General features: G+C 35.6%; 1 protein-coding gene across 1 annotated transcript in view; it reads right to left on the bottom strand.

The window, feature by feature from the left end:
- LOC145668829 (ATP-binding cassette sub-family F member 2) overlaps window positions 1-23,903 on the bottom strand; it is a 41,646-nt gene extending 17,743 nt beyond the window's left edge. Inside the window, exons 1-6 of the mRNA XM_081737009.1 lie at window positions 23,609-23,903; window positions 19,298-19,492; window positions 15,927-16,133; window positions 7,787-7,975; window positions 3,971-4,111; window positions 1,631-1,757 (exon numbers count right to left, since the gene is read on the bottom strand). Of these exons, the coding sequence (XP_081593135.1) occupies window positions 1,631-1,757; window positions 3,971-4,111; window positions 7,787-7,975; window positions 15,927-16,133; window positions 19,298-19,490 (857 nt within the window). The 5' untranslated portion in view covers window positions 19,491-19,492; window positions 23,609-23,903. The remainder of the gene's footprint in view (window positions 1-1,630; window positions 1,758-3,970; window positions 4,112-7,786; window positions 7,976-15,926; window positions 16,134-19,297; window positions 19,493-23,608) is intronic.
- Window positions 23,904-25,147: the final 1,244 nt, after the last annotated feature.

Raw genomic sequence — 25,147 nt, 5'->3', positions numbered from 1 at the left:
TCAGATCAAAATCCCACGCAACACACTATCCCAGTCCAAGCACTACCAACTGGATAGGAAAACATCGCTAACGCCAAAGAGCTACTTGGTAGTTTTCATAAATAGCCCGTAAAGGGGCGAAGTGGCGTATCTTGGTTTTTATAATTTTACAATAGAGCAATTTAAAATGTCTCTTTAACATTATACCGTACTATACATTTCAAAATACACCATCTGCAGAAAGTTTACGTCTTTTTTATCTCAGACTTTCAGCTAAGAAATTTTTATGTTGATAGAACGGGTTAAATGAGGATGAATGCTGGTCATAACTCAAAATCGTGTTTTCGAGTTACACCACTTCGTCCTTTTACCGATGAAATATTCAGAGATTGAAAATTAATACTACACTACACGTAATCATTAAAACAAGTTCCAAAACTAACTATAACTAAAATCATGTCACTGTAAAATAAGTACAAAATTGATAACATATGGCCCAACACAATTATTTAAAAAAGAAAAAAAATAATATCAAATAAATATTTACAAAATACTTTTAATCACAACCGAAGACTTCTATTCCAGCAGTTTAATAAACCTCTTTCTTAGTTTAATCCCCTTAACATTATAACAGAAAATAATAATAATAATAATAAATAAAAAAACGCAAAAATACGCACTAACAAATTCACTGTTTCTTAAGTATTTTATACAACTCAACCGTCATAATGTTTTTAAACCGGATATTGGGTTACCCTAGCACAAGAGGAGTTGAGTTGATTGAACTGATTTTAGTTTAGCGTCCCTTTCAGCAGCGAGGCTAGATGAGACGTGGAATCCGAACCACTAAGCTCCCGCCGGGAATCGAACCCGGGTTTCTCACGCCAAAGGCGCGTACGCTAACCGCTTAGCCACAGACGAGTTGTAGTAGTTGTCGACTTGAAAGTATGAGCACCAACCTAAAAAGTGAATGGTGTTTGTAAGCTGTTTAGGAAGCGGACTGGATAATGTGGTGGTTAGCACACCGGGACAATAGCCCGGAGACATGAGCTCGATTTGTGGTTCAGACTTACATTTTCACTTATTATTCCTTACTGATGTCAGATGCTTCTTAGTTGGGAGTAGTATGTTCAATTTCAGGTTTGATGCCATCAGGACTAAGACTTTATTCTTCAGTCCTACAATTAAGCAAATGATGAAACGGTACCTCCAAATCAAAACCAAGACAATACAAAGAGAATACCTTTGCAATCCTTATTTTATCCTTCCAATGCAGATCTTCACTATTATTCAGACCCTAAACCAATATCAATTGATCTAGCCAACCCTGGTTATTAGAGGAGTGAAATCAGTAGACTAACTTCTACGATCGTTACTTCTGATTTCCAAGATCGTAGCTAGTTTTGGAATAAAGTACCTCTTCTAAGTGCCTCACGATGCTTCGTCAATAAGGCGTTAAAAAATTACAGTTCTCAATTTGTAATAGACACTATTGATTTATTTGAACATTGTGCATAGTGCAATCTGCAAATATTTCTCTCCATGTCGTACGAGTGATTCCTTACAATTTAAGATAGCTTGATATATATCAACCGAAAATTCAATAAATACTAGGAATTCACGCAAGTTTATAAAGTAAGCAAATACTTACGTTTTAAGTTCCTCTTCCAACCACACGCAAGCATCCAAATCCAAATGATTCGTCGGTTCATCCAACAACAAAAGATGTGGACGGACATACAGAGCTCTTGCGAGTGCAATTCGCATGCGCCAACCTCCTGTAAGGAAAATGATGCATTTTATAAGAAACAAAAACAGTAACATTTCCAGACTTGTTGAAAAGCAGTGCAACGCAATGATTAGAGCGATTAATTTTGTGCGAGAGGCTTGAGAGTTGGTGATGGACAATAAATCGTGTCCATGGGCTTTTTCGGTATCTTCTCCCACTGATTCTTTCATTGTAATTTATTATCACCCAACCCCTTTAGTCTACAATGCATAATTGTGATACGCTATCAACCAAAGACTGTTGGGACTATTACTATTGCTTTTATTTTTTCAGACGTGTAAAACAAGAAGTTAGCAGCACTGGAAATCACATAGTTATAGTATCCACCCTGCTGCGATACAAAAAGTTTTACACTCCAAACAAGTTGCGGTGACACGTGTACTCCATGTGAAGGAATTTTGTTTGTATGGAATGTTATTTCTCCGGAAGTGGTAGGAAGTTTCTACTTCTACTACATCCCGTTTTACTAAAGAAATTAAAGTGAAGATAAACCATTCCTCGTTAGTTTGTATCATTTTTATTCTATAATGATCACGTTAGAATCAGAGGTGATTGATTTCTGCAACTACCGGTTCTAATAGAGAAATTAAAGTGGATGGATATTCATTCTTGGGACGTTTAATTGATTACAAAAAAGCTTGTATATTATGGTTTTATTTTAGGGCGATCAAAGTTCAAAACTGGGAGTGGCTGATTTCTACTACTTCCGGTTTGAGTAAGATGTCAAGAGAGGACAACAGCTATCCTTAGAGCGTTAAATTAATTCCAAAAGACCATCATTTCGCTATTTCTTACCATTTTTTCTCTAAATAGATCAATATTGAAACCGGTGTTGCAGTCGATTTCTATCACTTTCGGTTTTAGTAAATACTTAAGGATGGAGATAAAATGTATGATTAAATCACGACATGGGTAATACACCTTCACCGTCGTTGCCAACTAAAAAGAAGCACAAGATCTTAAGGTTTGCATACTATCAAGTTCATACCAGAAGCCTCCAGTGTACTAGTAATAGATATGCCTGTGCATATAATTATCACCAGGGCCCGGATCTTGTTGACAAGTCAACTTTTTTCTGTTACGTATAGGACAAGGCAAGTTCAAATAAAAACGTTATCCATCAACTCTACGTTCTAAAAATATAGTTTTTTAGGGTCAACTTTTGGTCACTTTTTGCCGTTTTGAAATTTCAGGTCATTTTTTAATATTTTAAGATGACTTTTAGGTCACTTATGGTCCTTTTATTCTCTTTCTTCTTCATAAGGAAATCTTTAAATGAACACGGTTTACGGATGTAAAAAATACGAAGTTGAATAATCTCTTTTCTTGCTTCCTGACTATTGGGGTGGAAAAACAGCATTCTTAACAAGCTAATGAAAACTAAGCTGTAGCTGGTTAACGAAAGGTGGAAGTTGGTAGGTGGCCAAACAGATAGTTTTAGGTTGTTGACCACAAAGGATGTGATCACGTGAATAACTAAAAATGGATTAGAAGGCGTACACAGATTTTAAACAGGTTTTTATCTATTATTCTCATGTAGTGTACACTTGGAAACTTTTATTGTTTAAGAGTGCTTCTTAGTTTCAACTCAGGGGTGAATTGACGCTTTCAATACTTAGGACTTACAATGCCGTACAATGGACTGATCAATAGAAATAAATGATCAATGGAGTGCAACTAACTGAAACAAAGTTTTTTTGAATATGAGTTAGAAATGTTAATTAAAAATCCAATGGATATTAAAAAATGTCAATGTTTAACGAAATAAACGTTTAAGAAAACGCAAGTTTTAAGGTCAATTTTTCTGAATTTTAGGGTCATTTTACAGGAATTTTAGTGTCATTTTATAGGTCACTTTTTAGAAAATTTTAGGTCAACAAGATCCGGGCCCTGATTATCACGTATGTAATTATATTCATTCTGAATCTTTTACTTAACATGTCTTGATAACGATGATAGTCACAGAAAATTCGATGATTAATATGATTTTTTGAACGCATCCGTGAACAAGATATGGAAAAAGAGTGAGTGAGTACCTATAATCCCAAAAAACTATTGCGAGTTTCTCTAGTATTTCAAATTACTGCGTATGTCACGTACTAACCGTTCCAATTAAAAGAAAGAACACTCATATCCAACGAGTGTACACGATCTAGAACAATGACATATCTAAGAATATGAATAAACAAAGGTAGTTCTTACCTGAAAAATCCTTACACTTCTTTGATTGCATTTCTTTCGTAAATCCAAGACCATGCAACAAATAGGCTGCCCTCGCTTCAGCAGTATCGGCACTTATATCGTCAAGACGTTCGTATACATCCATTAGTTGTTCTTGAGAATCTGGAATTTCATCAAATTATTGTTACCTCTTACAATCACACACACCAAATAATATTACTAAAAATAATAATGTCGTAAGCACATGCCAAAATGTTAGAAATCCAGAAGATATATTGTCTTCATAAATTTCCTTTGAAAATAAAACTAATTTTCAATTATTCTCAAATTACTATTAACTTAAAAGCTCAGGAAACCCACTGAGTTCTAATAGGACTTAATATGACCAAATAATCAATTTCTAAGTAGTCGAAGGTAATGCATAAAACCGATAACTTATTTTCTATTTATTTTGGCTTCTGGTTATATCTACACAGGATTATCAATACATAGTTTCTCTACAGAAAAACCCTGTTACTTTTCCCATCTGTTTCCTATAAATAACTGTACTTAGATATACGATTTCAATTAATAACCACCACTAATCAAAACCCGAATCCTGTAGTAATAATTTACTCACATAAGACAGTTTATTCTATAACAATCCCTTTCTCAATATGTGTTTTATTTATGTAACACTTTCCGCCCTATTCTTAAGTATCCTAAACTATCTTACCAAAATGCCGAAATTTTCAATGAGAATATTTTTTTAATAAACACTATTGTTTTAATTATTAATAAAATCTCACGGCTTTCACTCTATAATGAAAAACATTCCCGGTATGGACAAGCTTCCCAGCAATATTATGAAGACTAAAATACATAAACCATACCATAATGTAAGTCATATAACTGCTTCAACGTTGGCATTGATAAATATTTAGACGTGTTTCACAACTTAAGTTCATGATCATGTATCAGTTTATGTAAGAGCAAACTAATTTACATACCTTCCGTACAATTCTTCTGAATTTATCTCGGATCATTTCAATGCCCCATAATACCTGTCATCTTCTTTACGAGAAATGTCCTCCTTGAGCGTCTAAATCGTATCAATGACATCACAATATTTTTACCACTGAACAAAATAACATTTCTCGAATACTCTGTAGAAATTAAAAATCTCAAAATAAAATAAATTTGATGATTTTATACAAAAATAACAGTTTTACGTATATATAATAATTAGTGATTTTATGGTTAGATGTGTAAGAAAAATCGTTATTTTTGCAAAAAGTCATCGCATGTATTTTATTTTGAAAATTTTAATTTCTACAGAGTATGCGAGAAGTAATATTTTGTCCAATGGTAAAAAACATTATGTCATAAGTGATAAGTCATCTATGTGATTTAGACACTCAAGGACAACTTCCGATGAAGATGCCACGTAATATAAGGAGTATCGAAATGACTGAACATAAAAATATTATGTATAGCATATATATAGAGCATGCATTATATATATATATATTTACTCTTAGTTTACGGCGTATAAAATGAAGAGTTATCATTTTATGTTTCAATTTAATTTCTTTAGTAATAGTAACCAGGGTGGATTGATTTAAATCAGTCTGATTTAAATCACTTGATTTTTTTAATAAAAATCGTTGATTTAAATCAAATTCCAAAGTAATTTAAAGTGAAAATAAGTAAAGTCCCATTTCTGTTCTGTTATTTCGATTATGGAAGATGATAATCATAATACAATGAGAGTCAAATGTACAGTATGTACAGTATAGTATGAAAACAAGTGTCATGCAGAGGATGATTAGGGAAAATCCCGTTTTGAACGGGTAACAGGGCAATCCTGGTTTCTTCTCTTCGTAACTTAGATTTATATTGTAAATCGTTAACTTTCCAACGGGGAAATCACCATCGACATTTAAGACGAAGGTTCTTTTGTGTGCGCGTCTATATATTTGTTCCCAGGTAATAGGGCGTGTTTAGAAGTGTCCTATCCCCTCTCCGAATTTTTTTAAATTTTATAACTTTAGGCAAAATTTATGCATTTCATGCCGCGAACTAGTTACAATTTCCTTAAAAATATGCCCCTGCCAAATATCAGTAACTTTTGTGAAAAAAAAAAAAGTGTAACTTTGATAAGCGTTGCTGTACTTTTTCCTTAACGCTTAACCTTTTAAATTATATCACCTATTTTTAGGTGATAGGATAAGATCTCCATTATTCGATTAAAAAAGTGCCAATAAAGGTTTTTACTTCGTTCTTTCAGGACTGAAGGCATTGTAAAGCACGTTACATATGCTTTCACGCCTCTCTGCGTCGAGACATAGGATGTGATGACGTCATAAATTTAAAAAATATTTTTTGTTGTGCCTATTTTTACTATTTTTTGGCGGACCTACATTTTGCATTCAGAAGACTGAAATTTTGCATACTCGTTCAGTGCACCCTTAGTATTTTTCAGATGATTTCAGATCTCTACGCGGAAACAGGGGGGTCCAGAAGGAAAAAAAGGGATATATATATATATAAAAAAAAAAAAAAAACTTTCTTCGCGATTTTGCCGCCTAAGATAGAGATATATGAAAGGCTGTTCTATTCTGAAGAGAATGACGTACGAACCATGATCTTAGGATAAATAGGGATGTCTCAGGAAACTTACCTGAGATCCTGTTTTATACGGGAATCTGGGATATTTGGGGATATTTTTCGCGGGCTTACTTTTGCATCTAGAAGTTTGAAATTTTGGACACTCATTCACTGCACCCCTTAGTATTTTTTCAGATTTGTTTCAGATCCTTGCCTTTAAACAGAGGCGGTACAGAGGGGTAAAAAGTAAACAAGAGGATATTTCTTAACAGAAAATCCCTTTTTTCGTGATTTTCCAGCCCCAGATAGCCTACAGCATGAAGACATTTGAATGGTACCGTTTGAAACTGTTTTATTCTGAAGAGAATAATGCACAAATCATGATTCTAGGATAAATAGGGATTTCTGAGGAAATTTTTATATTACATCCGAGTCATCTGGGGTATTGTGCGGATGTTCGTAGCTCATTGTTAAATATTTTTCCCGCCCTTACTATTCAAGATAGAAGCTTAAAACTTAGTACACCCTTAGTATTTCCCAGTTGATTTTGAGATCTGTGCTTTAACATAGGGGAGTCCAAAAGGAATAATAATAATAATAAAAAAAGAAAAAAATCCCGACTTCTCTCAAAATTTTCCACTTCAGGGACATGATAGGGAAATGTGAAAGTTACCGTTTTAAAGGCTGTTCTATTCTGAAGAGAAGGAGGTATGAACAATGATCCTAGGACAAATAGGGATGATGCTTGACTAAAAGTCTATAATTTACAAAAAAAGTTAAGAAACATTGTTTGGGATTGTATAGATTAACGATTGGGGATTAATTCAAAATTCAACCCCAATACTTTCACTTAAATGGCATAATTGGCATTTAATACTAATTCGTAATGCTTTTTCTTCAGTTCGCGACTTGTATTATACGAAGAGAAAGATTTGATTTAAATCAAAAAAATCGATTTAAATAAAAAAAATCATGATTTTTTTCCACCCTGATAGTAACTAATTCCAATCAATGCTTTAGCTAGCTATAAAACGATCTTCATTTTCTCTGAAAATAACTTCTGAATTATTAAAGACAGCAATAACTTAAAGGAGTAAATCAATCATATGGTATCAATATGAAAACTGAAATTGTCATATTTTACCACAGTACAAAGTCGGGTACATTTTTGTTAAAATTAACAACATTATGTGGTTGTTAATCTTACCACAAATTTGTCATATTTAATTTTAATTAGGTATGACATACCTTCATCATCGCATTGCACCAGCTCCTCTGCTAGCTTCTCTAATCGAATTCTTTCTTCATCAACTTCCATTACACATTGGAGTGCGGTTTTGTCCGATGCCGGCATTTCACGCGTCAAATGAAATATATCAATGTGCTCTGGAATAGGAACTTCTCGATTGCCCAAAACAGCAAGTAACGTTGACTTTCCTGCAAAAAGGAAATATATATATATATATATATATATATATATATATATATATATATATATATATATATATATATATATATATATATATATATATATATATATTACACAAAGAGGACAAACGTAAGTGCTAACAAAATAAGAAAAGAAATGCGAGTCTTTCGTGCAATTCACATAAGAACTCAAATCTAGTGCTTACTGAATTCATGGAGCTTGTAGAATTTAATTCCTATACGCTGGGTTTAACATGTGGTGTCAAATGTGTATATTTCATTCAAAGAACATATTTCACGCATTAAAGCCTTAAAACAGTATTTCTCGACTTATGGTTCGCGGTCCACATGTGGTTTTCGAGGCCTGCCTCTTTAGTTATCTTAGAGTAAATGTTTGTCTCAAAAGACGAAAAAAAAAAAAAAAAAAAAAAAAAAAAAAAAAAAAAAAAAAAAAAAAACTTTGTATTACAGATTATAGTTCAGAAACAAGTTTGAAAATTACGTAAGCAAGTGACTTTCATTATCCCTCCACGATAGATATTTCATAACATTATTAATAGCAATATAAAAATAAGGAAATTTCAATTAATACTAGTATTAACATACGCTTAGAAAATAAAATAATAAATATGCTTTTGAAGGGGACAAGAATCAAGTGGTCCGCAGAATATTTTCAATAATAATAATAATAATAATAATGATGATGATAATAAACTAAATGTAGCCCTAAAATATATTTGTTTTGTTTCTTTATCATGGTGTCTGAACTTCAAGCCTATTCAACATATTGTCCCTAGGAGGATTTGATTCAATGAATAGTATTTACGCCTCTTGTCCGCAGCAAGGCTACAGAGGATGAGATTTTACAGTTTAAAGTAGGATCTAAACCACTGCAGTGTATTGGATCCTTTTTCAATGGAATCCCACACACGCGCTAGCCACTAGACCAGAGGAAGATGTAAGTGACGCCGACAAAGGGAGCTGTGACGTCGCCTGACTACCAAACTTCAACATTCCTAGCTAAGTGCTTGTCGATATCGCAATACATAAATAAGGTTTCCGAGTCCCAGAGACCGATTAATAATGCTTTTCTGTTTAACAATTAAACCAAGGATCACGACAAAGAAGAAAATATGCTTTGTTTTACGTATGAAAGGTTTTATCACCTATGAAGATATTTAAAACTCAACTTTTAGACTCGGGAGCACGGTGACTCAGTGGTAGAGCGGTTACCCTCTGGTGCGTGGGGTCCCTGCTTCGATCCCGGACCAAGCTGGTTTGAGGTGGACAACATCGTGTCCGTGGGTCTTTTCCATCATTCACTTATATTGAAATATTATATATATCGAAACTTAAATATGAATTATTCCTTCGACAATCACTGTAAGAGACAGTGACTCAAAATCTAACTTGAGGGGAATGTATTTTCTCAACCTTTTAAAAAATAAATGTATAGCCTTGGTGATATATATGAAAAGTCCAAATACACATGCAAACACCTCACAGGAACATTTGAAAACCGAGCTGTCATATGCACCATCATCAATAACTTCCAATAAATGACCTCGCGAGAAACAAGGAAACGCCACGCTATCCGAAAAAAATCGTCTATAGGCCCATTTCATTTGAAATCGTACACGTTAGCTAAATGTGTACTATGACCATCTTGAAATTGCATGAAAAAAAATATATATTAAAGATGGACATGACCAGAATATAGAAACAAAATAGTTTTGGTCTCGGATGATTTGAAACAGTGTTACAACCTCTTAAAAAATCACCACAGATAATTACTTTAGCAGCAAAGTAAGGAATTGGCGTTTTGAAGGTAGTATTAAGAAAAAACAAAAAGTGTTAAAAATCTTTTTTGTTGTTTATTTTATACTATATTTTCAACTCTTCCAAACCATACCAAACAGAGACATTAGAGATGTAACATTAAAAAAAAAAAAAAAAAAAAGAAAAGAAAAAAACTTCGTTATACACATATTTCTTGTACCTAAATGATACATATTCAGATATTTCTTGTACCTAAATGAAATCAGATAAGATTTGTTTTATGCTAGGGATAAATACTATGGAAACATGACATTACAGTAAAAATATTATTTCCTACCTATCTGTACACCACAAGTGAGAATTTAGCATTAAAAAAAAGGAAAATTTTCAAAATTTGACTAAAAACTTACACAAAGCATGCACACGACATTGTTTTCCAATCCTGTAAGGACAGACTAGATATTATTTTTCTGCGAAAAGAGATTGCACCTTACACAAGTTGTGAAATAATTGTAAAGTAGTGAACAAAGTGTAGGATTGGCAACACTGCTTTTGGTATAAATTCCACATCCAAGGTGTTATATCACCGTAGTAAAAATGTAAGTAAATACATTGACCAAGAACAGTTTTATTAATTATTAAGACTTCATTTTATGTAAGCACTCACCAGTGTATCACAACTGTACAAAAACGTCTTCTGTAAGCTTTACTTGGGTTGCTGGAAATTTGTGGAGACGAGCAGAGCCTCCAGTTGGAATAGGGGAATCCATCTTGAGCAGTACTCTTCTTATGGGAATTGTACAGACATTTTGCACTGAAGGCCATATGAAACCAGTTGCAGTACCATGTGCAGTCATGAGAGAGATCGAAACCTCTTCCAGTTTGAGTGATACGTGTGTTATTTGTCCCACCAACCACCATAGACGTAAACAGCTACACGGCGGCGCGCGGGGGGGAGGCTGAAGGTTTAAGTTATGCCACTGCCCATCACTGATTTGTCTAATACGCACGATACAAAATCACGTACACAAACGCATCACAGTTTGGTTACGAAACTAAAAATAAGAGGTTTCTTTGTATGAGCAGCAGTTCTGGCAATGGAAAAGTTCATGTGATGCAATCCAAGAGTGGCTAGATTGAATTCCAGTCACCGGTTTCACATTCACATACTCTTTTCTTATAACTGAACGATATTCTTCGACAGTACACTTGTCTAAAAACAGAAATGTTGTATTATTCATGAACGTAGAGACAGTTTCAACGAATCCTCTTGCATCTCTAATTGCATCAATAGCCTATGTTACAGATTAAATTTAATTGCGGTGTTTTACTAAACCATCTACACCATCATAAGGACATTTTCCATGCCCAGTAGCTGAAAATACCCATCTCCATGTAATTCTCACTCCTGCGTTGTAGCTCAAATAACTGAAATCTGTTTTGAAATTGGAAGCTGCACGCTCAGATACAAATACCTGGGTAAAAAACGCATGATCAACTGGACAGCACATAGTCCTTGCGCACTATCATGAGCCCAGTCATCACTGACTACTGCAAAGCTATGTGTGGTACCATGAAAGTATCTAACACATGTGAATATTGAGATTTGGGTCAGTGGTAGAGCGTTCACTTCTCTAATGAGGTCCTTGGTTCGATCCCAGTTCGCGCCAAGTGAAGTTTGTGGTGGACAAACACCGTGTGCGTGGGTTTCCTCAGGGTTCTCCCGTTTCCTCCCACTTTCTTCATTCTACCATTTCATTCATCTTTCATCATCACCGTCTCCTCTAGCCTAGCCCGCATAATCGTGGGACGTAAAACTCAAAAATGTAATTTCATTTTTGAGATTTGGGATGTTTCCCAATGATAACTTTGGATTTCTTCCTGCAACACAACCATCCAGTTCTCTGCAAAATCAAGGCGCAAAACCAGAAGCATCACTTGTTAATGTACTTGATCTTTTCTTAGCACCAATAGCCTGTTTGAATGCGGCGAACGTGAGCATGACAGACTTCTTTCACGATCCAATTGTTTGCCAGTCACGTATTTTTGACACTAGATTTTATCGAACCTGTTCTTGGTCAATATATTTACTTACATTGTTACTATGTTTATATAACACCTTGGATGTGGAACTCAAATCAAAAGCAGTGTTGCCAATCCCACACACTGTTCACTATTTTACTATTATTTGTAAGATACAATATAAAATTTCATCTCTCTCTTCGCAAAAAAATAATACCTAGTCTGTCTCTACAGGATTGGAGAACAATGTCGTGTACATGCTTTGTGTAAGTTTTTCAAAAATTCAAGACGGGGTTTTTGAGATATTAATTTTTGAAAATAGTCAAATTTTGAAATCTTCATTTTTTTCATGCTAAATTCTCACTTGTGGTGTACAGATAGGTAGGAAATAATATTTTTACCGTAATGTCATGTTTCAATAGTATTTATTCCTAGCATAAAACACATCTTATCTGTTTTCATGTAGGCACAGGACATATCTGAAATATGTGCACCACGAAGTTTTTTTTCCCCCCCAAGTTTAACAATTTTGTTAACAGTTTACGTTACACCTCTAATGTTTCTGTTTGGTATGGTTTAGAAGAGTTGAAAACAGTATAAAATAAACAACAAAAAATGTTTCTAGCACTTTTTGTTTTTTTCTTAATAATAGCTTCAAAACGCCACTTCCTCACTTTGTTGAAAAAGTAACTATCTGTGGTGATTTTTTAAGAGGTTGTACGAGGGTCACTACGAAACTTTTGAGATACGCACTGTTGTGGAACAGTATTTGAATTCCAATAATTGCTTTCGGTAGTGGTATCCAGAGCGAAGAAGCGAAGCAAGTTTCAACTCGCCTCGTGGCCGTATCGCCTTCACTTGTTTGTTGATGTGAGCAGTATTCGGCTGTCTAGAATGGAGCTCGAAAGGGAACATTTTCGGGCAATGATCATTTACGATTTCAAAAGTGGTTTGAACGAGACACAAAGCCTTGACCGTTTGCAGGGGACATTTGGGGACCTTGCTCCTTCCCGTGCCACAATTTTTCGGTAGTTTGGTGAATTCAGAAGAGGCCGGATATCGCTTAAAGATAAAGAAAGAGCTGGACGTCCGGCAACAGCTGTGTCAGATGAAAACATTGCCGCTGTGAAACAAATGATTCGAGAAAATCCTCGAACAACTTTCAAGGACATTGAATCTACAGTGAACGTTGGATCGCCAGCAGTAACAAAAATTCTTCATGACCATCTTCGGTTCAGAAAGGTTTCATCTCGTTGGGTGCCTCACACTTTGAACAGCAGAAACGCATGCGTGTGGAATGGTGTGAAGAAATGCTTGCAAGATTTGATGGAGGCAATTCTGGACGCGTCTCGGACATTGTTACTGGTGATGAGACTTGGATCTACCAATTTGACCTTGAAAATACAAGCCAGTCTACGGTTTGGATCTTTCCAGACGAAAATCCACCCACGAAAGTGAAGCGACCGCAAAGTGTGGGAAAGAAGATGGTCGTAACTTCCTTCTCCAAATCTGGCCATGTTGCAACTGTTCCACTTGAAGAATAAAGGACTGTTACTGCTCAGTGGTACACCACTGTTTGCCTAACAAAAGTGTTCCAGAAGCTTCGGGAACGACGTCCAAGAACTGGATTGCGTGGGATCCTGCTTCATCATGACAACGCGTCCGCACACACGACCAACATCACAACTCAGTTTTTAGAATCTACTGAGGTCAAACATGACATCCGCCGTATAGCCCTGACCTGGCCCGTGTGATTTTTTTCTGTTTCCCAGGATGAAAAAACGCATGCGTGGAAAGAGATTTTGCAGCCCTAAAGAAGCTGTAGTGGCTTACGAGAATGAACTTTCAGCACTTGAAGAAAAAGACTGGCAACACTGCTTGCCAAAAGTAGTTTTCGAGGATGCAAAAGTATGTACAGTGTAATGGTGAATGTTTTGAGAAAATGTAACTGTTAAATTTATTTTAAGTATGTAAGTTATTTCACATCTCAAAACTTTCGTAGTGACTCTCGTAACTGTTGCAAATCAGAGACCAAAACTATTTTGTTTCTTTATTCTGGTCATGTCCATCTTTAATATACATTTTTTTCATAAGAATTCAATATGGTCGACGGGCACCCGTTGTATGATTTGAAATGAAACAGCCCTATAAATACTTTGATCAGAATAAATAGAGATTATTCCTCACTACCTTCACCGCCAGTGGTAACCAATTCACCGAACCACCGAACCCACGACCTAGCTGTGAGAGGAGACAGCTATAAAATTGATGGACGAAATTGTACATTGTTCTTAAAGCACTCATATCTGTTCACACAATCACTTATCTTAGCAAACGGCCCTCTTTTCTATTCTCTTTCCTCTTTTAATTTTTTCCACCAAATTTTATTATTTAGTCTAGTTGTAAACTGTGACCCTTTACGATTCCGACAACCTTCGTGTTTTTACCTTTCATAGCATGCTTAAGCCCAATCAGTTTTAAAGTGTGTGCTACATTACAATATTATCTGCCGTAACACATAAGGGCATCTAAAGGCTCGTCTTCACGCTTCGTCTTTGCAACGATTTACCTGCGCAGTTTTCCGAACTGAAAGAAGACGGAACACAGAGCTAAAAGACTGAGCAAATTAGCACAAACATTTGCAACGTGTTCAGACAAATCGTAGCGTGTAGATGGTCACTCCGTCTTTAGTTCAGGCATTTGCTCAGTTTCGGTAACAATTGGGAAGCGATGGCTGATCTTCGGCAGTGTTCCAGACAATTTCTCACGGAGTTTATAGAATTATATAAAAGCTTTCCATGCCTATGGCGTGTTAAGTCAAAAGAATATAGCGACCAGGACAAGAAAAGTCAGGCTTATGATGTTCTAGTTAATAAGTACAAAGAAATCGATATCACTGCAAACAGGGGAACTATTGTGAAGAAAATTAATTCTCTTCGAAGTGTTTACAGGAAAGAATTGTCTAAACAAGTCTATTCGATCCGGTGCTGGAGAAGCTCAGATATACAAGCCAGTGTTGTGGTATTATGATTTGCTTGCATTTTTGAGCGACCAAGAAACTCCCAGGAAATCTAGGAACTCTATAGACAGTGGCGTATTTAGGGGGTGGCTATCGGGTTCAACCTCCCCCCTCCCCGAAATAAATTTGTTATATGCAAAACTTCATTATTATTTGTCGGCACCCAAAAGGAAAAATATAAGTTCTTATTCACGTGTTGAGGATAGCCCTCCCGAAACAAAATCCTAAATACGCCACTGACAATATACGATGATCCTAAAGACTCTGAAGAGATAATAAAATCTCTTGCTATCAGTAATGATTTCAGGTCATTTTTCCCGTGGGAAATTTTAGTGCACAGACGTGGAAAAACGTGCAAAAATTTGAAATAAAAAAACTGAACCACTTCAGAAACAATATGAAATCGATACAAGTCAAAATACTTGTTTTCTTTGACTTGCGGTGACTGCAAACTTTCTCTAAAGTTGCTTCAAATTTTATTTATTTTGTGAAATAGTATTTTCAACTTTAAATATAATCATCGACACGCATTACTTTATTAACCCTAGCAATACCATAGGGGGGGGGGGGTTTGGAGGCCCACAAATTATATTTTTAGATTTTTCTAACATTTCTAATTCAATACATCTGAAAACAAAATGATATTGTCAGGCTTCACCCTGTTGGTCATACAAAGTGCTTTCTTTCTTTTTAATACTTTTTTAAAATTTATAATTAAATAAAGCGTTTTGGGCCTCAGAGCCCCCCCCCCTCCCTCTTTTGATTCTAGTAAAGAGCTATTCACAAAAACTATTACATTACAGTGTTTTTGGTAATGAATTCTGTTTTGTTTTGAAACAATTTTGGTATTACGTCATTGAGGGGTACTTTGTTTGCCAATGTCTGGGCCACCTTAAACGTCGCGTGTATTACGTCGTCTAATTATATTTCTCTTGACAAGACAGAGCGCAAACGTTGACCACAGCAACACTTCCTCCATGTTGGCTTTCGTAAAACTGAGTGGCAAAGGGCGGAGCAAAAGACTGTGCTGTGTAGACACACGAATTGCAGCGTCTTGTTTGCAGCGCAGATAAATCGTTGCCAAGACGGAGCGTGTAGACCAGCCTTTAATTCAATTTTTGCACATCGCATTACACTTACCGCTTCCATTAAGACCAATCAATCCATAGCGTCTTCCACAATTCAACTCAAGCATCGTATCCTGAAGAAGTTCACAACCATGAAAAGTAATAGAGAAATTATCTATTTTAATATCTCGACTTCGTGGATGGACTGCCAAGCTTCCTGTGCATGCTCGCGCCTCTGCATTCAGTTTGGCATCTGCCTCCAGCTTCTTACATAAAGCCTCTGCAATTGAAGATAAAACAAAAGAAAATTATCAGGTAACACAGGAAGTGTTAAAATATATAACAGACTATTAACAACGGATTATTTAATACGAATAACAGAAATGACCAATCAGTATTTATGTCTTTAATTTTAACGACATACAAAAACGAAATTCTCTCATTCTGTCCCAATTTAAAATAATTTGCATCATCTTATTTTACCTATACGTCTTAAAATTTACAGAAAAATTAACTCCATCACCTCTGTTGGCCCTACGAAGAAAATAGTTCAACAATGAAGCTAAAGTTTAAAAGGAAATGGTGTATATCACATTTCTGAATAAGACATATTAAACGTTATTTCTAACAGAATGTGCAAACACTTCACATCTTCGACTTAATAACTCGAACTCGCAGTTCAGTTTTACACTCTACAGTTATTCATTGCGTGAAATGTTCTGAGTCCCAACGGAACGGGAAGAAAACTAGGCATTAAATACATCACAAATCAAGGAGTCTTATCAAATTTATATAATTAAATGTCTTGACCAAATCATGGTTCTCCTAGTCTCTGTTGCTATTATTTTTCTTGGTATAACTAAATAAATAAATAATTATTAATAATAATAAAACCTGAGATTTACTGTAAGTTTTCACCATCGTTTATATTGGCTATACACTATATTACAACGTACACAATAATTCATTTATCTGTAATTTATGTCTTTTATAGCGACCTTCCTTCACAACCACCCATTTCACTCTCATTTATCGTTTATTTTAAAGTAACCACAACTTAACACATTTTAATGGCAAAAACTTAAAACCAAAGGTATAAGTACAATAACAAAATCGACACACATCTTCACAGTGTTTCATACAAGTATTTACAGACGAACGTTGGCATTCACTTAATTCATTCCGATAAACGTAGATGAAACTCCCAAATTAAATAGCCTTATCACTTTTATTTGCTCCCGTTTGTAAGATGGTCTTTATCTAGGAATCCCACTATCTGTACCTTGGAAGCAGGAAAATCCCACCAATCACCCACAAGACTACAAAAATAAAACAATATTCAGATCATAATTTTCAGGAATTGGTTTCTGTGGTCTAATCAATCAATATAATTTCCAAAATGTCTAGAGGATAAGGATATTACATGGTAGGACTTGCTATAAAATAGTTAACAAACCCATAATGAAATTCCCTGACTGGTAGACATCCTCAAGTACACGTAGTAGTCAATTACCGAATTTCAATACATGTCATATTACAGGAGTCATTCCGGAAATAATACATTTTCTTATTTATTTGTTTATTTTGTATGTAAATGTCTATGTATAGCGTCCAAAGTGTATGTTGTAGTCATTAAAGGGGAACATTTCTGCTAATTTATTATTTCCCTTCTCTTACTATGCAACAGTCAACCAACTGGAGTCTGACTGATATATGTTATTTCCTGACCGCTAAACAAATTTCCCCTATTGACATTGATAAACGATTTCTGAAAAACTACAGAGACGATATAGTAGATATGAGTATAGTAAAGCAATGAACGGGTAGTGCGATTTTGAAGTGGTGACAAGGATATGTACATGACAAGGCCCAGGTGTCCACGCTTAGCTGACATCCCTCACAATGAACAGCACTGATCGAAACTCATATCACAGAAACTTTGCAATAACCAAGGTTATCTCCCAACATTTTTTCCAACATATCATAGCCGGCATTCAGCTGCGTACACAGTTTCTTGGTCGTAATCCGGCAATCACCACGGATGAGTTGACCGAGACGCTGTTCATTGTGAAAAGAGAAAGCTGTGTATGGATGCCCAGGCCGCGGCTTGTTGTTTACATCCTTTCCCCCCAACTCTAAAACGCATTACCCATCACCTCACTATACTCACATCCACCACTGTATTTTCTCCGTAGATCTTCAGCGTTGACGAATGCCAATGAGCGGAAATTGTTCAGCAGTCAGTACTTCTGTTTCGTACGCGTTTCTATGTCAGAGCCACTTTGGTTGACTGATGTTCTGCTGCTTTTCGGAGAACGAAAATTTGACGATATTAGCAGCGAGGTTCCACATTGACTACAACGCGAACAACATCCCCTGAGGCATTATTTTCGGAATGGCCCTCGTAGATTGATTATTAGCAGCGCTACTCACAGAAGTGGACAGAAGTTTAGTCCCAGGCTAAATCTTACGATCTCATATAATCAATTTTCTTAATTTTAGCTATTACTCTCCATTAGCCCACTTGAATAAACTGCGGAACCAAAAACTATAGCCCTTTATACTGCTCCACCGATTACCGCGTATGCTTTTGAAGGTGTGCCAAGATTTGATTCCCGGTGGAAGAGCACAAAAATCATTTTCATTAATCATTGCTCTCCTTTAGCCTAAAGGGCATAACTATGGGACGTTAAAAGACAATAAATAAATAAATTTCAAAAACTATATAAAAACACGAACAATGTTCGCAATCAAAATTTGTACCCGAGATAACACGTAAAGTACAGTAACTTGTGCTTCACTAATCTGCATGTTTCTGTAAATCCAATGACTAGTTGTGTAATAAATAATTACTTGAATTGTCTTCCGCAGTGGAGTGCTTTTTTAACTAGCTATGTCAAGGAAATAGGCCACATTTCATGTTGTATCAACCTCAGTTGAGTTGCGTAACAATATATATATATATATATATATTTATAGTATAGGAAACAAATACGTACATTGCTTCAGTGTCGTATAAGAAATAACTTGTCAACAACTAAAAGCTATGCTAATTTATTACTTAAAAATTAAATGCTGTACCTTTTAACACATTAACTAATGAATCATCATTTACAGCTCCTTCATTAATTTAAGTTTTTCACTAGTCCCATATCAATCTTAGATGAATACTTAACTGAACAAGTGAACAGATTATCCAAATCTCCCAGCAGCCATGAAGACGATAACATAAAATGTGATCTATATCCTTCCAGAACGGAATAAAATGCCCTGTCCCACTGAGAAATAATAGATATATTTGGTATATACCAATCACTGAATTGTTACAAGAACATGCAGACGTTCTACTAGTATTTACAGCGTAACAATGCTCATTTGAGTAGCTTATTATATAGGAATTCGTTCATGCAATAAACTACTAAGGAACAGTGAACTAGAGCTGACCTTCTGCACTAATACCGTTCCCATCTCCTGTGCCATCACAATTCAATTGACTAGGATCTGGACTAGATTCCTTGTCTTTATTGGAAGCCGTTCCATTTTCCACTGCCTTATTCCCTGGCTTCTTTCCAGCCTGTCTGGCCTTTGCTGCTTCCTTCTTCTTTTGCTCACGCTTCTTCTTGGCATCGGAAGGCATTGCTAGAAAATCAATTCACTGGCCTAAGAAACGACCTCTACCATAATAATTGTTAGTATGTAAAATTTTCACCTCACAACTCCCTAGCCCCCTCCCTTTAAATAAAAGGGGACCTTTCCATCGGTAACTATAAAAACTCTCCAACCATGTAATCTACGTGTGGAATAAATGAATAAGGAATAACATAAGTTCGGTTCAAACTCTGATGAACTGTATACAATTATATCCCTATAACAAATACAAAACACTTTTCCAGTTAAAAGCTTATATTAAGCTTAAATTTCAAAATAATGGGTAAGAAAAACTTTTTTGAGAGGATTTGTCCAAAAATGATCAATACGATAATATGAAAGGGAATAAAGGTGACTTAGTTAATATTTAATAAGCTTGCTTGCTCATGCGTTCGGTGCTATGCTATCAAGATCTTTTCCAAACTTGTCACATATTTTTTGCCTCTTGAGTATAGTATCTTTGTCAGAAAGTTAGTAACAGTGTGAAACGCTTTGTCAGAAAGTTAGTAACAGTGTGAAAGGAAGTGAAAAATAGTCTGTCAGAGCCAATATTAAATTAGTTTCACCTACAACTATAAAGGATTTCGTCAACAAGTATTTTTCATAGCTTTCAAGTAAACCAGCAGAAAGTTAAAAAAATGTTCACTCCATAGTTTGCCTACTAAAAAGCTTTGGTACCTTGCATGATTACAACGTGACACACTTATTCACAGCTGTTGGATACAACGGAACGTAATCAGAGCTCTGTCCCAGCAATAAATAATCTTTCTAATTATAATCCAACAACGTTCATGACTTTGGTAAGCTTAGTTAACATGGTTCAGAACTTGCATACAAATAGTAATAGGGATATCTGAAAAATATAAATACGTACAAGTATGAGAGTAAGCTGGAAATAAATTACCATTTTAAATAAGTCGGGTTAAGTACCGCAGAGTAGATCCAGAAATATGAAAAACACGTTAAATTTACGAAAGATTCACTACTTTCCATAAAATGATGTTAACAAGTATTTCGAAGTGTAAAAACTGCCTATTGTTAGTACTATTTTGAGTGGAGGGATGCTGACGTCAGACATTAGCGTGTAATGAGAAAATAAGTTCCTCGTATTCAAAGATGAGAGTTGCACATGATATTTCGATTTTGAGTTTCATAAGAAAGGATATTAATGAAGAGAAAGAGTTATTAGGTTTTGTGGAGCAGTACACATTATTAGGGTTAACTGCTGTATCGCCGGACCAATTTTAGGAAATTTGCTGGGTTAATTGGAGAATTTAAGTTTGTGAGGAGGAATTTGTGAAAGTCAGGTAGGGGGAATAGGGGAACAGTTGTTGGTCGTTTTTGATGATGTAAGCGGTACTTTATGTGGAGTCGGATGGACTATTGGTAAGTCTTTACTTTGACTCAAACTGTGACTTTAATCGGTTCTTATAGGTTCAGTCACATCCTGGAATTGTTTTGTGCGTGAGTCACTTGTTGGAACTGTTCTTGCCTTTGGTGTGACGTCTTAGTTCATATTTTTCCCACTAGGTGTCTCTCTACAGTCATATGGTAGTTTGTTAGTGTGATGTCACATGTTCTGTGTGCTTGTCTGTGTGTGCTATTGCTGATGGCATGCGGGGAGCGCGTAATTGAATTTTCGTTTGATGGCGACGATCGAGTTAGGAAATCCGATTGAGAAACCGTTTCATGAATTTAATAGAAAGAATTTGAATTTGTTTTTAAATAAGTTTGTATTAGATTCGGATATTAACTCATATCGCTTTGGAGCAGAGTGTGGTTTAATTGAGTTACAGAAAACCTATCATGGTTGTGGTCGAAGGCTGAAGATACTCCCGACGTTTGGTAAAAGTGGGTAAAAGGAATTATGAGTTAATTATTCATGAGTGTTCTCCTATGGCGAAATGGTGAGTGTTTTCTTTTTTTAATTCATATTATTTTAATTCTTGATTTGTTTTGCATTTGAGTATTAGGCAAAGTATTTGGTTTGCTGCTGCTTGTCCTATTGTCTTGTTGAGATGTAATTTTTTTTTTTTTTTTTGTCATGCAGTGATTTATGATTAGAGACGAGTGTTTTTTTTTTTTTTAATTTTTCCCTTCTTATCTTAGCTTTATAGTAGTGGTGTGATTATTTATTATTATTTTGGATGTTTTTATAGTACTTGAGCGGGGGGTTTGGGGGACGGTAAACTGAATTGATGTTTAGTAACATTGTGGCCCTTGTACTTATAGTATAATTCTTAACATCGTACATTACTTTTAATGTGTTAGTAATTGTAATCGATTCATGTGATCCGGTTCAGGGAGCAGTTTAGGAATGATTCCTAAACTGCTCCGGGAACCGGATCATATGAATCGGTTGAAGTCACTGTTTGGCTCAAAGTAAAAATTTGCCGGACTATTTCGCGGAGAGAGACTTGTTTTACAACACGGATACATACATTATAAAATGTACAGAAAAAATTGGGCAAGTCTTTAATTTGCTCATTTCATGTCGAGAACAGAACCCAACCAACCCCTGCGGGGCTTCTAATCCGTTTCTACTATACTACTACTACTCATACTCCGGGCCCATATAGGAATACTGCATGCATAATGTCAAGTAATCTGACGTACTTTAATGTAATCCAACCAAATATAACCGTATGCAGTACATTTTCGTACTTTTATTTTCGATTTTCATGGTCCGGCGAAACAGCACTAATGTCGAAATGGAATAAGATTTATATAATCAAATGTGAACAATGTTTCAGTGGTGTATAAAAAACATGGAAGGTTATTTACCAGAGTATTTATTCAAGTCCTCTACTACGACTAAGGTAACACTTTTGTGTACGAATAAAAAAAAATCTAAATTGGTTCACAAAAACATATGTCATTTTCGACGAGAAGGTTGAGAGAGTCATTTGTAAGTGTTCCCAGAAACAAGAGTAGACCTTCAATAAATTACTATACATGAACAGTTACTCGGAAAATTTCATTGAGAATTTTACAACTAATTTTGGTTACCTATAATTATCGCCTCATATGTGGTTGCAGTACACGAAAGGGGTAAAGTAATCGCAGTGAATGTTTTAAGAAAGTAACTAATCTAACGTAACCTAGCCTTTTTAGTGATATCCTCGTTTACGCGCATACGCACTATCCCTGACGCGTCTAATTCACACGGACACATTCCCTCACTTACGCAAGGCCCCTCTGCTACGCTCCTGCCCTAATTCAGTTAGATAGCATTCGTGCTTTTTAGTGACCATTTAGCACAGATTGGTTTGTGGTTTTTACACTATAATTTTTATGGTGTATTTCTGCAAAAAGAATCTTTGAGAAACACTTTCTAAGGAAATCACAGTGAATTTTCAGATAAATTACGAAATTGCACCTTTTTAAGTTTGTACTGGTCTACTCTGCCGCACAAAAGTTTGCTAGTGCAATTAATTAGAACATATTTTTTGATGGTTGCAGTTTTTTCAAGCGTAACAGTAAATTATGTTACACTCCAGATGATCGAAGTTGACTGAACACCGTCCTGAACATAAGAATGTCTGGGCTGGAGAGGGTTGGATAGAGCTTAACGCATATGTACAGTTAGCCGCAGACCCACGTTCGATTATCGCCCGATCTTACATTTCAATCTTCATATTTAATATTCTACGCCTGCTTTGTTCTATATTACTTATGGTTTAAGGACTTTAGAATACTTTATGTATATCGGACAAGAATATCAGCAATTTTCAACACATGTAACTTTATTTAGTTTTTTAAAAACTTAAAGAAGATAACAGAAGCTATATGAATCACGTTCTCGACCTCTTTTATAGCACTCTACTTTCGTTTTTACTATACCGCCAAATGTCCCTTTCACCATCACGCTATGTATTCCAAATTTAGCTTAAATTGTTTTTCGGTTAGATACTCTTACTTATATTTAAAAACAATGAACTTACTTTTATCACGTAACCATTAAAATAGATGCTTGTACCAAATGGCCTTGTAACAGGGAAAGACCTACTTCTGCGAAAACTGTCAAGCACGGAAGACACGTTACTCGTGTGGATCTAATTATTTTACGTTATTTAACACAAAGGGCCTATAGACATCATGACTTACCTGCTAATGATTTTTCGAAAATGAGACCTACTTTTCAAAATATCACCTGAAATAAATATGAAGGTTTTTATCTAAATACTCTAAAATTTCACTACTATAAATCTCCGTACTCTCACGAATTCTGCCTCCAAATGCAGCAGAGCCGCAGCACAGACTACTCGACAGAGAACTTTTCTTTCTCCCCTCATCAACTTGTGGTTATGAACACATGAAAGAAAATGGAATACGACATTTTGGATCCTAAAATGCCTCAGTCCGTTAAGCCTGCCTCAGACGGGACTGAAGTAAGGCTGCGAATCACGATCTAAAATTCACGACCTTACTTCTCACGATCGTGTGAGAAGTAACTTGCCCCTAGTTCAGATTGATATTTTCTACTGTCCTTATTTGGATCCTGACTTGGAAGAAATAGAAGCAGTTTCTATTTTCTTCTGGACTTGCATACAACTACCAATCAGAAAAGAGTAGCACCTAACGACATTCAACTTTATTTCTCGTTGTATTTCAAAACAATGCTGCCTGGACAAGAGAACCATTAATAATATTAATAGAGGCATACGAAAAATATGATTTTTTGTACAACATGACGCACGCTTTATATTATTTTTAAAAAAATGCAAGAGAAAACAGGGCCGGATTTAGGATTTTGGCGCCCCTAGGCCTAATAATTTTTTCCGCCCCCTAGTCTGGTTAAAGTTACTTTCCTAAAAACCTTTATTAAAAAATTACAGCCAGTTCTTCCGTGTTTGAGATCAATGTTGTAACGAAGTTGATGCATAATGTTGAAAAATAGTTTAACTTCACCAACAATTATTTGTTCCAATGAACTTCAAAATCAGAATGCTTTATTAGCCTGATTTTTTAAATCAATTCAAAAAATATGTTAAGTTATGGCTATTTATTTTTATTTCCAGATATTTTTTATTATTTTCTCTCGGCCGTGCGCCCCCTGGGAGCTTGCGCCCATAGGCCCGGGCCTATTGGGAAATCCGGCCCTGAGAATAAAGACCTTACAGAAGGTATGCAGTGAAGATATCCGCCCGAACTCTACAGGTGTGAACAAATGTAATTACATCTTTTAAAAGAATCAAAATAGGTGATTGTGCAATTTGTATACCAAAAAAATGTAACATGTTAAAAAAAAAGCGTGCAGGTTTACTTTTGGCGCACCACTCGAAACAATTGTTTAAAAATTGGAATTCTTTCACTAATTACCTTCTTATTATTTTCTAAATGATTTATGCTGTTCGACATGAAAATATCCACATGGCATGGTTAAAATTCAAGGGGGTATCATAAGCAATTGTTGGAAAATTATAATTCTTTTACGATTTGCGTATAAATACAGCGTCCGGATGCATGCATAATGACTACAGCCCAAAAACAAAACAACCTGTGCTAGGTCGCCACTAAAAAGCACGAATGCTATCCAACCGAGTCATGCGAAGCTGTAGGGCCCGAACTTTAACAAGAGGGTGCGTCTGAAGGGATCGGGCGCGTTAGCGAAGGTGGGTATCCGCATAAGCGAGGGTAGTGAAA

Source organism: Thermobia domestica, chromosome 13 (assembly GCF_964235325.1).
Source record: "Thermobia domestica chromosome 13, izTheDome1.hap1.1, whole genome shotgun sequence".
Taxonomy (NCBI): domain Eukaryota; kingdom Metazoa; phylum Arthropoda; class Insecta; order Zygentoma; family Lepismatidae; genus Thermobia; species Thermobia domestica.
This window is presented reverse-complemented; position numbering and strand designations above follow the sequence as displayed.